The following is a 17565-nucleotide window of genomic DNA, read 5'->3' on the forward strand; positions in this document are numbered from 1 at the left end:
GTTTGTCAAAATCACAGTTAAATATGCATGATTTTTGTTGTTTAATTACCATGATTACTCTAGAAAAGGGATACCATACTATTAATTTACACATTTGATATTTATATTTACAGATCGTTAAATGAGATCCACATTACAAAATGCAGAACTTTACGTGAACTAACTTTTTTTTTTTTTTTTATTCAAGAGCCATAGCTCACCTATAGTTTGTTATGTAACAGCCCTTCCACGTGCATTTGTGATATCTTGGATACCAGGTGAAAATATCTGAGTTTGCTTTTTTAGCTAGTCGTAAGTTGAAAGATTGGAGAAATCAGTACACAGACAAGTCTGATAAGCAACTCTATCACACCGGTCTCATGCTAACACACGTTATCTTGAAGTGTTATGTACTTCAGTATGATTACTTCAGTTAAATAGTTAAATAACTAGATATTTGATTTTACAATCTGAGGGACAATTAAAATGATTTTCTGTGGTAAATTCCACATGCTGTGAACTCCACAGTACCTTGTTTGTGTGCTTTCCCTTTGTTGTGATGTCCTGCTATGTGGAGTTTCAGAATGCCTTTATGTCGAGATCAGGTCAAGCTGGTTTTTTCACTCTACAATTGCGTATAACCTATAGTCCAGACAACTGCTTTTTCTTTCACCTCACCAGAGAGGTTGATTTCCAACATAGTGTGCTCGGGTTTCTTGGCTTTTTGCTGTTGGATTTGGTTCTGTGGGTTTTGGTGTTTCAGCTGGAGTGATTTTTTTCTTCAGTGGTCTGAGCTGGTAAAAGGACAATTTAAAGTTATATGGACATTTTCTGAGGTTATGTTATATTGTGTATTACATACCAGTTTCTAAATTCTATGTTATGTTGGAATTGAATTGTTTGCTTTAATTGGTTGTCTGTTTCTTCCAGTGTAGGATTTCTTTATAATGAATTATTTTTTTTATTTTTTTTTTCATATTACATTTTTCAAGGTTCTTTGCTTATTAGAAAGTTTAAAAGAACCTGAAATAGAATTAAAGAGAAAAATAATCATTTATAAAAATGTCATAAAATGAACTAAAAATACATTGTTACTTGAAAATAAAATATTATTGTATTTCAGCTAGTTCCCAACATTCCAATTTTTTTAGTTAATCTTAACTAAAATGAAAATAACAGACTAAATAAATACAAATGAATGGCTGTTACAACCATTGTAATTTCTAGTAATTTCAAGTAATTTCTCTGTCATTTTTGTTCAACAGAAAACTATCCTGTGGGAAGTTCAGAGGTCAAATCTGAGTCCGCTGCATCGCTGCAGCCGCAGACATCTGTGACTTCATTGCCAACCAGTTCTCCGGGACCTAAACGCTCTGGAACTACAGGAAACACATTAAAAAAATGGCTCACCAGCCCCGTACGACGTCTCAGCCATGGCAAGGGTGACAACACTAATGCCAAAAAACCCAACAACAAACAACGTAAACGAGACGGCCGGAAGAGTGTCGAATTGGGACCGCCGCACCAAGACAGCATCGACGAGGTACAACAATTAACCATTAAATACTTAGAAAACATGTTTGCATAAGTTGGCAACATTTCAACATTCCAGCATTGTGATAGTTCATACCAAACAACGTGTAGAAATGCACTCTCCTTTTAATCTGGGTTTTAATCTGGGACCACACCTAACATCACATATTTTAGTCTGCTCAAGCATTTGTATGTAAAAGAGCTTCCTGTACAGATGCATGTTTGATGAGAAGTGTGCTTACTGTTGGAGGTTATGAATGATAGATTCCTTCCGGCACTTCAGTGGTGGTTTTAATGAATCCATTGAAATGTGTGTGACGTTTTCTCTGTTTCTCCAAAGAGAGGAAGACGAGGAGTGAACAGCGGAGGAGAGGAGGAGGCTGAAGACGAACCCCACACACCCCTCCCTCCCCCCATGGAGATCATCAAGGACCCCTCCAATCAGGAGGAGAAGGTTAAACACAGATTTTCTTTCATTTTTATTGTTGTTTTGCCCTTTTCCTTTCCTTTTCCTTTTTTGACTCTGCATCCCTCATCCTGTTTGTTAAAGGGGTCATATGATGCTACATGCACTTTTACAAGTTGTTTGAACTGAAATGTGTTTTGGCAGTGTGTGTACACAACCACTCTATAATTATAAAAATCCACCCAGTTTTTTTTTTTTTTTTTAATCTACTATAATATTTACCCCTATCTCAAATTGCGATGATCTGAGATGCCTGTCTTTGTGATATCACACTGACAGGCCCCTCCCACGATAGTTTGATTGACAGTAGGGTTTCAGCACAGACTGGACTGGTGTCTTACCTTAGACCCGCCCTGAGTGACTGTCATCAGTCCGCCATTGTTTCACCGCCGGAGCAGATGTAGACAAGAATGACTCTTAAGCGATTGAGGTGTTCTGTTGTTGGATGTAATAATGAACATAGCAGTCATCATTTACTCCTGACATCTGAGCCACTGAAGACGCAGTGGATTACGTTTGTTTTTGAAGGGAATGCGCCCTCGATCAACCTAAATGCGTCTGTCTTCGTGCGAATCATTCGTGATCAAGCTTCACCCACAGAAGAAGTGAGTGTAAGGTTTTTTAATGAATCTTTGCAAATCGCCTTTCCTAATAATGTGCTACAGTCCCTCAGTGAGCAGCTTGGAAGAGAGGGGCGGGGTCAGCAGAGCTCATTAACATTTAAAGGAAAATGCTACAAAACGGCTTGCTCTGAAAAGAGCTGTTTTTGACAGGGTAAAAAAGGCATTTTTTACACTACCACTGAGAAATTTGAACCAAACCATATTACAGGCTTTTCATTAAGACCCTAAAGAATCATACCAAAATGCATCTGATGACCCCTTTAAAGGAACAGTTCACGAAAAAAAGATTTGTCATCATTTACTCACCTTCATATTGTTCTAAACCAAGCATTATCTGACAGTTGAACCTGTTTGAGCAAATTATTTAGTACCGCCTGAAATTTTACATTAATATTTCAATAATTCAAAAGTAAATTTGCATGTTCACAGTTCTCTGATATTTGTTACAGCCACATGAGATGAAGGTAAACAAATAAAATATGTCATCTTGTTAGTAAGCGTTTTATTTTGATTGTGTTTCATTTTAAAAAGTATTTACTTTAATGTTACACCTTTATTATTTTATTAATTATTAGCTTTTCATCAATTCACACTTCCTTCACTTTCTTTCTTCAGTCAACCAATGACTTTTTTTCAGATCTTTTAAATGAATCATTTGATTCAGTTCACCAAACCGGTTAGAACGTTTTGTTCAGTAAGTCGGCTTTGAAATGACATGAAGATGAGTAAATGATGACAACATTTTAAGCTATTGCTTAAACACCTTTTACCTATTATTTGTTTTCCCCTTCAGTTTTGAATCTTGCTTTCTTTTCACTTTCTCTTTCAGACTCCAGAGCCTGGCTCTTTCCCAGTGTTGGGTAGCGTCACGCCGACTGATCAGATGCCCAGAGACCCAGAAACAGAGCAGAAGAACAAGGCCATGAGAGGGCGAATGTAAGCACCCGTCTGAGTGTATGACGAGAAGAGGAACTGCTAAATGAATTCAACAAAAAATAAAGATTCAAATCTTAGTGTGCTAGTTGGAATATGTGGATGTTCTAGTGTATTCTGATATCTCTCGTATCTCCCCTGTCCACAGGTTTGTATTAAATGAAATGGTTCAGACAGAAAGGGACTATGTGAAGGATCTGGGTGTCATAGTGGAGGTATGTCATAGGTATATGTTTTCTGTAGCACATTACAGATTTATAAAAATTACTGGACAGAAATTAAACAGTGATCTAAAGAACATAGAGTATAATGTGATATCAAGAAACTTTTTTTCTAAACTCCAGAGAATCAAATACAGTGCAAAATGGTTAATGATAAGATTTTCCTGACCTCAAGTGCCACAAAGAACCATTAAGCAACGTTTATTATGAAGTAGAGTTTCCAAATGTCTCTTTTCCTCTTTTTTCTTAGGGCTTTATGAGAAGGATTGGGGAAAAAGGTGTTCCAGAGGAAATGACTGGGAAGGATAAGATCGTATTCGGGAACATTCATCAAATCTATGACTGGCATAAAGAGTAAACCACATTTCTTTTTCATGTTGTCAGAAAGAGCTGTTGGAATTTTAAATATTTTCTTGAAGTAGACCTAATGCTAGACTAGAAATTATTTTCACAGCTGGTCAAACACTAAGAACTTCATCAGTAAAGTTTTGTTGCTTAATTTATAGGAACTAACAGAAAAAAAATTAACATCCTCAAAAAAAGTCCAAAAGATCCTTTCCTTGTTGATTCCGTGTATACACACTCACACAAAAAAAAATATAGATTTACAACACCTAAAAAAATTTTAGGACAAAAAAAGATGAACGCTCTATAATTTTTTTTTTAGCATTAAACCAATATATTAGAATGATTTCTGTAGGATCATGTGACACTGAAGACTGGAGTAATGATGCTGAAAATTCAGCTTTGCCATCACCCAAAGAAATTACATTTTAAAATATATTAAAATAGAACACAGTTATTTGTATTAAATTGTTTTCACAATTATTTCACAATATTACTGTTTTTTCCTCATTAACATTAAAAAATCTTAGAGATGCCAGACTTTGGAATGGTTGTTAGTGTATATTGACTCCACATGCCATTGCAGTCTTTCACACACTTTTTCATGCAACAGTTTGTCATTTTTGATACCATCAAAATAATCAGCATGCAAAACATGTTCATAAAATTTCCTGGTTGACATAAGCAATAATACACTAAAGAAGGAAACAGACTGAATTTCAGATTGGAATCTTATTTGGTTTGAATGAGGGGAGTTTATACACTTGACTTTTCTGTTCTTATTTTTAAAGGTTCTTCCTCTGTGAAATAGAGAAATGTCTGCAGGACCAAGACAGACTGGCTGAGCTGTTTATCAAGCATGTGAGTTCAACAAAATGAACTCTGTGTGTGTGTGTGTGTGTGTGTGTGTGTGTGTGTGCGTGCGTGCGTGCGTGCATGCGTGCATGTGTGTGTGTGTGTGTTGTAGTAAACTTAATTCTGTTGTATTTCTCTGTTATCCAGGAGAGAAGGTTACACATGTATGTCATCTACTGTCAGAACAAGCCCCGCTCAGAGTTTGTTGTGGCTGAATATGATGCATTCTTCGAGGTGAGTGTTATTTGAGCAGCTCAGTTACATCTTCTCTGAATAAAGTGCACTGTCTGATGATGATGTTGTTGGTGTTTCTGTCAGGAGGTGCAGCAGGAGGTAAACTCCAGGCTGTCTATCAGTGATTACCTGATTAAACCCATCCAGAGGATCACCAAATACCAGCTCCTGCTCAAGGTATTAGCTACTGAATTACACAATGATTATACCCTTACAATCCTTAGCATGGTAAACATAGTTGTCACCAAAATATCATAGACTTGCATGGAAAATGAGCCAATGCAACACTGTTCAAAAGTTTGGGGTCAATGTGTTTTTTTTTTTTTTTTAAAGGAGTCTATTATGCTTGTCAAGGCTGCATTTATTTGATACAAATAAAATGAAACTCTAATATTGTGAAATATTAGAACAATTTAAACTAATTTCTATTTATATTATATATATTTTATATATTTAATATATTTTAAAATTGTAATTTATTCCTGTGATGGCAAAGCTGTATTTTTAGCATCATTACTCCAGTCTTCACTGTCAAAAGATCCTTAAGAAATCATTCTAGTATGCTGATTTGTTCAAGAAACATTTCTCATTATTATCAATGTCAAAAACAGTTGTGCCGCTTAATAGTTTTGTGGAGACTCTGATGCATTTTTTTTCTTTTGATGCATAGAAAGACAGTGTTTATTTTAAAAATACATTTTTGTAACAATATTAATGTCTTTACTCAGTCCTTGCTGAATAAAAGCATTAAAGGGATAGCTCAACCAAAAATGAAAATTATCCCATGATTTACTAGGTGTATATGACTTTCTTCTTTCAGATGACTCCTAGCTGAGTTATATTAAAAAGAAACATTTCCTGGCTCTTCCAAGCTTTACAATGGCAGCGAGTGTTTTATAATGGCAGCGAGACTTCTTTTGGACTATTGAGAAAAAAAAAAAAAAACACCCATTCACTGCCATTGTATAGCTTGGAAGAGCCAGGAAATTTTTTAATAACTGAAAGCCGAATCTTAACGTGAGAGAGAGAGAGAGAGAGAGAGAGAGAGAGAGAGAGAGAGAGAGAGAGAGAGAGAGAGAGAGAAATTTGGTTAACAATAACAATACTTTATGGTCAGATTATTATCCTATTTTAAGTTTCTTTGTTTTATTTGTTATTTGAGACTTTTTGAAGTACAGCACTAAAGCAGGTCTGGACTGTAAAGAGATAGAGGTAGGTCACTAAAGCAATTCTGTATTAATATATATAAATTCTATACGCCACATACACTTCTATATTTAGTGTACTGTCACATTTTGACATTGCTGGTCTTTAATTTCTGTCCTGCAGAAAGCAGTTGATCTGATGTCCCTGGTGCCCAAACAATGTAACGACATGATGAATCTTGGACGATTGCAGGGCTACGAGGTAAACTCACCTCTTTTGAGGTACATACATTAAATTGTTATTATATGTAACTGTAATATGTAACTATAACTATTACAATTACAAATGTAGTCACAAAAGTGAGTTACATTTGGTTGACTGCCAGACACAGTAAGTGCCAATGTAAGATTACACTATCAGATAATTTCTCAAAGCAACATGCAAACATCTATTAGTGTAATAATAGAGTTCTATCATTATGCTAACACATTAGGTTTATACTGAAAGTGTAGCGACAGCTTAAAATTGTCTTAACTCGAATGTTCTCAAACAACGGACCAATCATCTGTAAGTTTGACGTAATGGACTAACAAACGAATAAAGTTTCCAAATAGTTGACACAGAAAAATGCAGTTATTTTATGTGTCAAGAGGGAAAGTCCTGAAAAATACACACCTACACATACCATTCTACAACCAAATCTGCTTTCAAACATTCAGGCAGTTTGTCTGACGTGCAGTGCTGGAAAATCACATTTACAGAAGTACATAACCTTGACTTTCTTGAAATATCAGTTGATGAAAAGGTGCAGATATACTGTATGCATCAGTGCTTTGATGATTGCTTAGGATTGCTTATGTTTGTTTGCACAGGGGAAGTTGACAGCGCAGGGAAAGTTATTGCAGCAGGACACGTTCTTTGTGACAGAGCAGGACTCTGGCGTTCTGTCCCGCAGTAAAGAGCGCAGAGTGTTCCTCTTCGAACAGATCGTCATCTTCAGTGAGCTGCTTCGGAAGGGCTCGTCAACACCAGGGTACCAGTTTAAAAAGAGCATCAAGGTACATTCAGCACAAGCTGATTCAAGTTTGTTAAAAAACAAAACACCCAACTTGAAATAAAGTCTTATTTGTGTGTTGACCTGTGCAGGTGAGCTACCTGAGCATGGAGGAACATGTGGACAGCGACCCCTGTAAGTTTGTGCTGTCATGTCGTGGCTCATCTGAACGGCTGATGCTACAGGCCGCTAACATCGACATCAAGAAAGAGTGGGTTCAAAGCATCCGAGAACTGCTGGACATGCAAATCAACTTCCTCACGGGTGAGCGCATTATGAAAGGGTTGAGAAAGGTGGCAGATGGTATCTTCAGTTGCTGGTTCATTCATAACCTGCCCCTCATCTGTTTTTCATCAGCTCTCCAGAACCCTCAGGAGTACCAGAAAAAAGAGAGTGGAGGTACTTTGAGCAGGCAGCTGTCCAATAGCAGCCGTTCCTCATCCTCTCACCCCTCCACCCCCCTCAAACCCAACACCGCCCCCAATGGAAGCCCCACCCACAAGCCCAATAAGCATGTAGAGGAGGTGAGCATGATCCAAATGTTACATAAATGTCACAACAATTAATAACTATGACTGTCAATCAGTTCTAGAAGAAAAAAAAACTTCATATAGGCTATAATAATTAATGAATCAAATTGCTCACATGTCAATAATTGCTGAAGTAAAGGCTGCAAGTGAAGATAAGACATTGACAAAAACATTGAATAGACAGATGTGGCTTTAGATGTTATGATTTATGGTTGTTATGATTATGATTGTTTTATGTACATATCATAGAACTTAAAAAAGTACTTCTAGCTTGGATTGCTCTGATTGTAGCTAAATTCCATCATGATGGTAGGAATCAATGAAAAAAACGTATGCTCACTAGGACAACATTGATTTGATCAACAGTAAAAACAGTAATGTTGTGAAATGTTATTACAATTTAAAATAACTGTTTTGCATTTGAATACATTTTAAAATGTAATTTATTCCTGTGATGCAAAGCTAAATTTTCAGCAGCCCTTGCTCTAGTCTTCAGTGTCGAAAACAGTTGTGCTGCTTAATATTTTTGTGGAAAATATACTTATTTGATGAATAGAAAGTTCAAAAGAACAGCATTCTTTTAAAATATAAATTGTTTACTGTCACTTTTGATGAATTTAATGTGTCCTTGCTGAATAAAGGTATTAATATATGTTCTTTTTATTTATTTTTTTATGGATCTCAAACTTTTGAATGCTAGTGTAGCTGCCTTCATATATTTTAGGGGGGCTCATCATAGTTTGGCGTCTTTAGCATCAAAAAGTTCAAAAGCCCTGCACCATACCATCTTTCTCACCACTTTCACAACTACTGAATGATCCGAACTCTGACGACTAACTGATGTCCACAGCAAATGCTCTAGAGTGAAAGCCTGTGTGACAGGAGACCAATTACCTCAATAGCATTCTGTGCTTAAACAGCATTGTGTAATCTAACTAAATCAATTGGTTACCCAGACCATTTTAATTAGCGTCTCATCCAGGCCAGATAGATGTAATTAAACATAATTGGTTCACACTACACTAGTCGCTGCAGTCTGTGCATGCGTCTCCATGCTGAACTGGATGTGTCTGTGCTGCAGTGCTGTGAAGTTCCACTCTAATTGTCTTTGAGGGGAGGAGAGGTGCCTGCTAGTTATTCTTAGTGGGGGGAATGGCCTAGTTTTCCAGCTCTGCCCGTGTTCCGTACCTGTTTCTCCTCTCTTCAGGGTCTCTTTCTTCTGTTCTGGCTTTCAGTCTTTCTTGTTCTCTTTCTTCTCGGTGCAGTCTCTCTCTCTTGTATCTTAGCCTTGGCACACCCTGCTTTTTTCTGTGTCCCTAATCTCACTGTCACCAAATATCAGACTGAGGGAGCTGCTTGCTACTTTTTATTTTTAAATGTCTAAGCTTTTCACCCAGCTATTTATTTCTCATGCCAGGTCAAGGTTGACAGTGAGGAACAGCCTTTCGTCTGTGTTAAAAGCTTTGTCCTGATTTGTCAGAAGTGTTCGACTGTATGATTGAAGTCAATGTATTTAATTTTTTAATTTTTTTTAAATTTGATTTCAATTCACAAGCTTGCAATTCAATTCTACTCTGATCTTTGATTCATTTGGAGATAATTCTAGCCAAAAAAAAAATCAAACTGAATATAAGGCAACATTCTCAAGGGAAAAAATTATCTCTAAACTGTAATGCAGTAAGGTGGTAAATAACTGTAATCTGTAATAATAACAATTAAAATTAACAACTGATTTGAATACAACATTTAAATTGCAAATAAGGCATTTTTTATAACATCAATAAAAACGTTTTAATTAGATGTCTCTACTCCAATTCATTTTTTGTAATATAAACATTTAAGTTTTTTTTAAATATAAACAGGTTGGCTATCATAAAAACTTGTTTTTATTATGGAATTATTTAAACATACGTTAAATATTGAAGAACAGGTTAAGTAGAACTAAAATGAATATGTAATATGCATATTTAGCAAAATTCTCTTTCTAGAGCTAGATATGGACACTGGCATTTCTGAGGTAAATGTAAAGTACGTGACATTGTTTACAAACTGTTTAAATGACATCTATTTCAGTTAAAACTGATTAAGAGATTACATTTCTGTAAGTTGTACTGTATCTTTCATAATACCTTCTGGTGTTCATTCATGTTTATTTTGTGCTGCAGCTACTAGTAAAAAGGAAGAGATGATCAGTTCACGTGCATTTATGGACCACCGCCTGATTTGAGGGGATTGTTTGAATTTCATAATAAAATTTACAGAATTTCAAAGCTGAGACTTTGTTTCATATCAAAAGTAACAAAGTACAAAGCCTATTGTGAGTAACTGGATGGGAGGTGGGCTACAAATAATCTTTAGTTAAGTTTTATTCATGCATCAGCTGAAAACAGCATAGATAAAAGATTGATTTTGGAGATTTAAGAACCAGTATCGGTTCATCCAAAAGAAAATGGATTAAAAGGGATATTTTCAACCCATGTATATTCTTGATCAGAATGTTTAGTCTCATGTTTTGTGATCTTCAGATGTATCGTTTTTGTGTTTCCAGGAGTTGGATGAGGAGGAGTGTAATGGCCTGTCATTAGTGCTAGTGATGCAGGATTACAATGCTGTGAAGGAGGACGAGATCTGTGTGGTGGTTGGTGAGAAGGTACAGATCCTGGCGTCCAATCAGCAGAACATGTGCCTGGTTTACCGACCTGCAAACAGCCAATCACCTGCTGCAGAGGGCTGGGTACCGGGTCATGTGCTTTCTTCGACTCGGTAAAGCCACGCCCCCTCAACACCTCGGAAAAAAACACTACTCAGATTTACCAACCTACTCTGGGAAAGCATGCCAAGACATGCCACTTAACCTCCTGCTAAGCTACTGTTGGTCAGTCAGAACAGGAAGTAACACCCATTTCCCCTGCCACCATACAGTTGAGGTCTAAAGATGCACGCTGCAAAAAATGGTGCGATATCACCTCCCATAGTCAATATGGGCAAAAAATAAATGTAATAAAAGGAAGTTTAAGAAAATATATTATATTGCTAATAATGAAAAAAAAGATTGTGTTGTATAGAGAGGAAACTAAGGTGAATTAGTCAGTGAATTACGTGTGGATGTGTATGGATGTTAACGTCGTCCTTTCTCATCAACATGCTCCATTACGCGCAACAGACTGTTTTTAAATGGGGCTCTCCCTTTTTCCCTGTCTGTCTATGCCAATACATTTGCACACTGTGTATATTTTCTTTTACTGAGATTTTATTTTTGGAAAGTTTTTTTTTCCGTGTCTTATTTTTACAGCTATTAGGCGTGGCACATTTATTATTTTCTTTCAGTTCTGTCAACCAGTTCAGTGTTCTGTACAAAGTATTCTGCACTTTTCCAACAAATAGTTGTGCAATATCACAATCGTCACAATGCTCATAACTGTACTTGTAACTAAAGATTTAAATGTATTATTCTGTATCATTTTAAATATGTACATAATATTTTTGACATTGCCATAATAGATACACAGCAGAGGAAAATGTTCCCTCTATTCCTGTCAGGCTCAAGAAAAAAAAAAACTCAACTAAACCCTGGTAGTCCACACTGCCTCCAAAACCCAACCCTCTGTTTTTTTTTGCATTCGACATCAGATTTAGTATGTAATAAGTTATCATCTCAATCATATCAGAACAGATGTTTACTCAAATCAGTCGATTAAAAATGGATGTTGTTGATTTCTGAAGAGTAGTCTCTGCTGTCAGCGTTCAGATCTCAGATATACGTGTAAATAAGCGTACAAAAATAATAAAATAAAATAATTCTAGCAGGTATTTCACTTGTTAAACTCTGGAATGTTGTTCATAATAAAGCTGACAATTTTTCATCTTGGAAATTATGCGTTCTGTATCATTTGAACATCTGTGCATTTATCATTAACTACGACAGAGCTATTGTGCTTAAAATGTAAATATAAAATTTCAGTCTATATATTAATAAGAGTGCTTTAAATGCAGTCAACTTTAAGAATATACAAATTGTCTCAATATTACAGTAGTTACTGTATTTTCACTGTAACATGCCCATGCAATAAGTACTCCTAAAGAAACAAGAAATAAATTGTTAATGCAGTATATTTACATGCAATACGATTACACATGAAAAGCGCACAAACATTGCTGTCATCTACATCCTGCTCTATGTCCCAGTGATTACCATGGTAACAACCATGGTCAGGCAAAGGGTAGCACTTTCCCCTTATTAAAAAATTAAGGAGGAAAATGGATTAAAGTTTAGGATTTAGGATTCATGTATTTAGTTGTTTAAAATAATGTACTATAACATGATATGAAGATTGACAAGTTAACGCAATAAAAGCTATTTTTTTCATCATACTACTCTCATTATCTCACTAACCCTGCTGTTATTGGACACTTTCGCTGAGGTATAAAGTTACTGGGTAAGAACGAAGGAAGCATTGTCTGCTATGGTATTAGTAACTGAAAACCTTTGCTTTAGTGTAATGCTGCATCCAACAACTAGGTGTCAGTTTGAGTCCGAGATGACTTCTATGGGATTATTATCCTGCCATGATTCAAAACTGAAAATAAAGTTCTGAAAGGTTGAAACTAAGTGTTCGAAAATTAAAAATCTTACAAAAAAAAGTTTTGCAAGATCGAAAAATAAGATTTGCAAGCTTGCAAAATGTTAAAAAAATAAAAATATATCTCTGCAAACATTATGTTGTTTTTTGAGATTTGTTTCAAATTTGTCAGTGTATTATTTTTACGATGTTGCGCAAAGAATTTTTCAGAGTTTCAAATTTGTCAGTGTTCTCCCACTGTATTAGTTTGTTTTCCAGGTTTGAAACCTTGTAAATGGTGATCCGAAAACTGGTGTGCGAATGTGTGAAAAAAAGTTTTGAAACTCTGAAAACAGAGTTTTGCAGGCTTGCAAAGTGGTAAAAAAAAAAAAAATCTCTGCAAACATAATTTAGTTTTTGAGTTTTCCTTCTTCAGAAGTGCAACACTTTTTTACGGTGTTGTGCAATCATTTTTTCAGAGTTTCGAATTTGTCACTGTTCTCCCAGTGTACAGTTTGTTTTCCAGATTTGAAACCTTGTAAATAGTGATCTGAAACACTGGTGTGCGAACAGGTGAAAAAAAGTTTTTGAAACTCTGAAAACTGAGGTTCGAAAGGGCGAAACTTATTACATTACATTACATTTGCACTCCTATTGCAGACAATTTTTTCAGAGCCGAGTTTACAACACCCACTTTGCGGAGATACGCCCATACAGTTGCGAGCTTGCGACTCACGTGATTAGTGGCAGCGTTGTCACGCAGCTCTGTTCTGAAACTCTGAAACTCAGACTGAGCGAAAACGAAGCTTCGCAACCTCGCAACTAAAAAAAAGCCTGGTGGGAGGGCCTTCTGCTCTTGGCCAATGCTTTGCTGTCTGCTGACGTAAAAAGTCCAATCACAAGTCGTATTTACTGGAAAGGTGGGATTGACCGACTGCTCCGCCAATGACGAAAGCGCACAGGATGCGCAAACAGAGGATGCACGGATCTCTGGCCACAAGGCCCGTCTACAGCTGCAAGAACCGCGTCCATGGCTGGTATAGCATGCGGTCCGGTCCAAAAATACCAACTTGTCGCGGGAATTCACTATACAATTGCCAGTAGCCACTGAGTTTACCACTGATATGCCGGCGGTGCATCAATATACACACTCACCTCAGGCAGCGAACGACTCACTTTTCGCAGCCGGAGACTCACTTTCAGCTCACTTCTTCTGAAAATGCACATTTATTATTACATTTTTTTGCCTCTCTCTGCCCACATACTGTATTTGGATGCAGCTAAATTCTATAAAAAAATAAAAAAACTGTTTTCATTTATATATTTTACTGTTTCTGTTGTCAGACAACAGAATGAATATGAAATAGTGACCAGCTCTCCCTTCCAAAACATTAATCTGCACAAAAATCCAGATAATCGAGCCGTCGTCTGATGAAATCAAATACACATACAGTAAGATAAAAACAACAACTGTGCTGTGATTTCGGCTACACTTGCATGTAAAATTAGAGAAGCAACATCATATGCGTCTCTGTGCGTCTGAACACAGCAGACGCACAGAGAGAGAAAGCAAAGACTTCGCGCAGCAATAACGGCAAGTCTCAGATAGACCTAAGGTTTGGGCAAACCCCAAACACTAAATACTTGTCGCTAGGTGCTTTTTTGAAGAAGAAAAAACTTGCTAAAGGGGTCTGCAAAGGTGCTAAGTTGGCAACACTGTACATCTCCAGGCCATGGGTCAAACAGAAAGTGAGTCGTGAGGTGAGTGTGTATATTGATGCACCGCCGGCATATCAGTGGTAAACTCAGTGGCTACTGGCAATTGTATAGTGAATTCCCACGACAAGTTGGTATTTTTGGACCGGACCGCACGCTATACCAGCCATGGACGCGGTTCTTGCAGCTCTAGACGGGCCTTGTGGCCAGTGTTGCCAACTTCTTTCAATGGAAAGTAGCTAAACCCCGCCTGAAAAGTCGCTAAATGTCGCTAGATGACGTCATACGTTAATTAGCATATTCATGACGTAAGTGCGTCGTATTTTCTTGCCTCCCTGTGCTTACATACTGCATTTTAATGCAGCCAAATTCGCAATAAAACTGTTTTTATTATTATATTTTAATGTTTCTGTTTACAAACAACGGAATTAATATTATAATGACTGAAACGCGGTCCATTAAGTCTACATAACCAGCTCTCAAAGATATTAATCTGCACTAAAATCCTATTCACGTATTGTCTAATGAAATCAAATACTCATATGATTAAGACAATGGTTGTGCTGTGATTTCGGCTATACTCGCATGTAAAAGAGTTAGAAGCAACAGAATATATTTTTTTAACTGAAAGTGCTGCTCCTCTCTGCGCTCGCTGAACAGAGAAGATGCAGAGGGAGATGTGTGTGTACGCTGGAAAGAGAGACCTCGCGCTCGTGCGGCAGTACCAGACAGTCTCAGAGACTAAATAAGGTTTGTCCAAGAAAGTCGCTAGATTTGTCGCTAGTCGCTTTTTCCGAAAAATGTCGCTAAGGGGGTCTGAAAAGTCGCTAAATCTAGCGACAAAGTCGCTAAGTTGGCAACACTGCTTGTGGCCAGAGATCCGTGCATCCTCTGTTTGCGCATCCTGTGCGCTTTCGTCATTGGCGGAGCAGTCGGTCAATCCCACCTTTCCAGTAAATACGAGCTGTGATTGGACTTTACGTCAGCAGACAGCAAAGCATTGGCCAAGAGCAGAAGGCCCTCCCACCAGGCTTTTTTTTAGTTGCGAGTTTGCGTAGCTTCGTTTTCGCTCAGTCTGAGTTTCAGAGTTTCAGAGCGGAGCTGCGTGACAACTCTGCCACAAATCACGTGAGTCGCAAGCTCGCAACTGTGTGGGCGTATCTCCGCAAAGTGGGTGTTGTAAACTCGGCTCTGAAAAAATAGTCTGCAATAGGAGTGCAAATATAATGTAATGTAATAAGTTTCGCCCTTTCGAACCTCAGTTTTCAGAGTTTCAAAACTTTTTTCACCTATTCGAACACCAGTTTTCAGATCACTATTTACAAGGTTTCAAATCTGGAAAACAAACTGTACACTGGGAGAACAGTGACAAATTCGAAACTCTGAAAAAATGATTGCACAACACCGTAAAAAAGTGTTGCACTTCTGAAGAAGGAAAACTCAAAAACAAAATTATGTTTGCAGAGATTATTATTATTTTTTTTTACCACTTTGCAAGCCTGCAAAACTCTGTTTTCAGAGTTTCAAAACGTTTTTTCACACATTCGCACACCAGTTTTCAGATCACCATTTACAAGGTTTCAAACCTGGAAAACAAACTAATACAGTGGGAGAACACTGACAAATTTGAAACTCTGAAAAATTCTTTGCGCAACATCGTAAAAAAAAATGTTGCAGTTCTGAAGAAGGAAATCTCAAAAACAACATAATGTTTGCAGAGATATATATATATATATTTTTTACATTTTGCAAGCTTGCAAATCTTATTTTTCGATCTTGCAAAACTTTTTTTTGTAAGATTTTGAGTTTTCGAACACTTAGTTTCAACCTTTCAGAACTTTATTTTCAGTTTTGAATCATGGCAGGATAATAATCCCATAGACTTCCATATTGATTAATTCAACAACTGAAATGTGATGGTAGATCCAAACCAGATAAGATTGTTACCTACACGGCTTGAACCACAATAACAGCCTATAAATAAATTTATTTAACTCTCAAATGCATAACTAAAAAGATTTGGGATTACTATATTCCTTTGAAGTACAAATAAAAAGATTTCTTTTTGCTTTGTGAGTTAATATTTCATGCATTCGAGGGTTAAATACAAGACTAAAATTGACCGTTACCTCAATGGAACACAAAGAATTGCTATTTAGGTATTGTGGTTACTTTATTTTATTCTATATCCTTTGTAGAGGACGCCAGGGCTAAATTATATATATATATATATATATATATATAAAAGACATGAAAAGGCTTGTATAGGCAAAAACAATGATTTATTTTTTCCAATCAGTTTTTAGGTTTCAGACTTTTTTAACCAAACGTTGTAGAAAGATGATTCTCAACTGTTATGAAAGATAACAGAATGATTTGAAGGACATTTTACATGCATATTGCATTAACTAAAATAGTATATGAATTGGTATTCCCATTCTATACAATGTATCTATACAGCATTCTTGTACTTTTTTCAAAACAAGTCATTTTTAGCTGATGAATCTGTAAAAACAACACAAGTTTAAGACAAAAAAGATGACAAAAAAACCCTGAAAACTACATAATGTAAATAACCGCAGAGATGGTTTTATTATTGGATTTGATAACATTTAGAGAGACAGACATTTTTAACGGAAGCCATTTATTTCAGCTCAAAGCACCACACACAGCGAATGGAATGACAGAAAAAAGCTTTTTAAAAATTAGTAATTTAAAAATGCTGTCATTGTGCATCATTTGCAGTTATTTGCAGGAGTATACTGGATAAAACGTTATGCACAATAATAATAAACAGTGTATCCACGGCCCTTAAAAGTCTTCAATTTAGTTGTATCAAATTTAAGGCCACAAATAAAGTCTTAAATTGTACAAGAAAGTCATAAATATGATTTCAAGAGGTCTTAAATTTGGGGATGGAAAGACAAGAATCCTGATATGGCTTAGTGTGATGATTAAACACCATTAAATAAACATGAGAGCTGCTTTGTTCTGCTGTTACCAGAGAAACCGCTGTATTTCTTCTGTTCCAAAAGCACCTCCTGCTGCCAGAGAATGAATCAGCATTTTCAGTCAGCTATCTGCTGTTTTTGATTCAAGATTTAAGATTCAAGATTTTTATTCGTCACATACACAATTATATAGAGCATATATAACCAGCAGTGAAATGTGAGTCAGGTCCGCTCCATGGACAGTGCAATTATTAATGAATACAACACAGATGAAAATATACATAAATATAGCTATGAAAGAATGAGATTAAAGTAAACAATAAAAATAATAAAAATAAAATATAAAAAATATAAATATAAAATAAAAATAATTTAGAATTAAATATAGAATGGAAAATAATGTGCATGAAAGTACACGGT

At 36.3% G+C, this 17565-nt stretch overlaps 1 protein-coding gene across 4 annotated transcripts in view; it reads left to right on the forward strand.

Annotated features, from left to right (window-relative positions):
• kalrnb (kalirin RhoGEF kinase b) overlaps positions 1–11791 on the forward strand; it is an 87557-nt gene extending 75766 nt beyond the window's left edge. For 3 of the 4 annotated variants that reach the window (XM_042757803.1, XM_042757805.1, XM_042757806.1), the window contains 14 exons: positions 1245–1522; positions 1853–1966; positions 3431–3537; positions 3683–3749; positions 4006–4109; positions 4892–4961; positions 5103–5189; positions 5274–5366; positions 6351–6401; positions 6519–6596; positions 7208–7393; positions 7482–7653; positions 7747–7913; positions 10468–11791. In XM_042757803.1, the coding sequence (XP_042613737.1) occupies positions 1245–1522; positions 1853–1966; positions 3431–3537; positions 3683–3749; positions 4006–4109; positions 4892–4961; positions 5103–5189; positions 5274–5366; positions 6351–6401; positions 6519–6596; positions 7208–7393; positions 7482–7653; positions 7747–7913; positions 10468–10686 (1793 nt within the window). In that variant the 3' untranslated portion in view covers positions 10687–11791. Of the gene's footprint in view, positions 1–633; positions 777–1244; positions 1523–1852; positions 1967–3430; positions 3538–3682; positions 3750–4005; positions 4110–4891; positions 4962–5102; positions 5190–5273; positions 5367–6350; positions 6402–6518; positions 6597–7207; positions 7394–7481; positions 7654–7746; positions 7914–10467 lie in introns of those variants that run through there. The other variant, XM_042757807.1, reaches the window with a different exon arrangement.
• Positions 11792–17565: the final 5774 nt, after the last annotated feature.

This window comes from Cyprinus carpio, chromosome A6 (assembly GCF_018340385.1).
Source record: "Cyprinus carpio isolate SPL01 chromosome A6, ASM1834038v1, whole genome shotgun sequence".
NCBI lineage: Eukaryota > Metazoa > Chordata > Actinopteri > Cypriniformes > Cyprinidae > Cyprinus > Cyprinus carpio.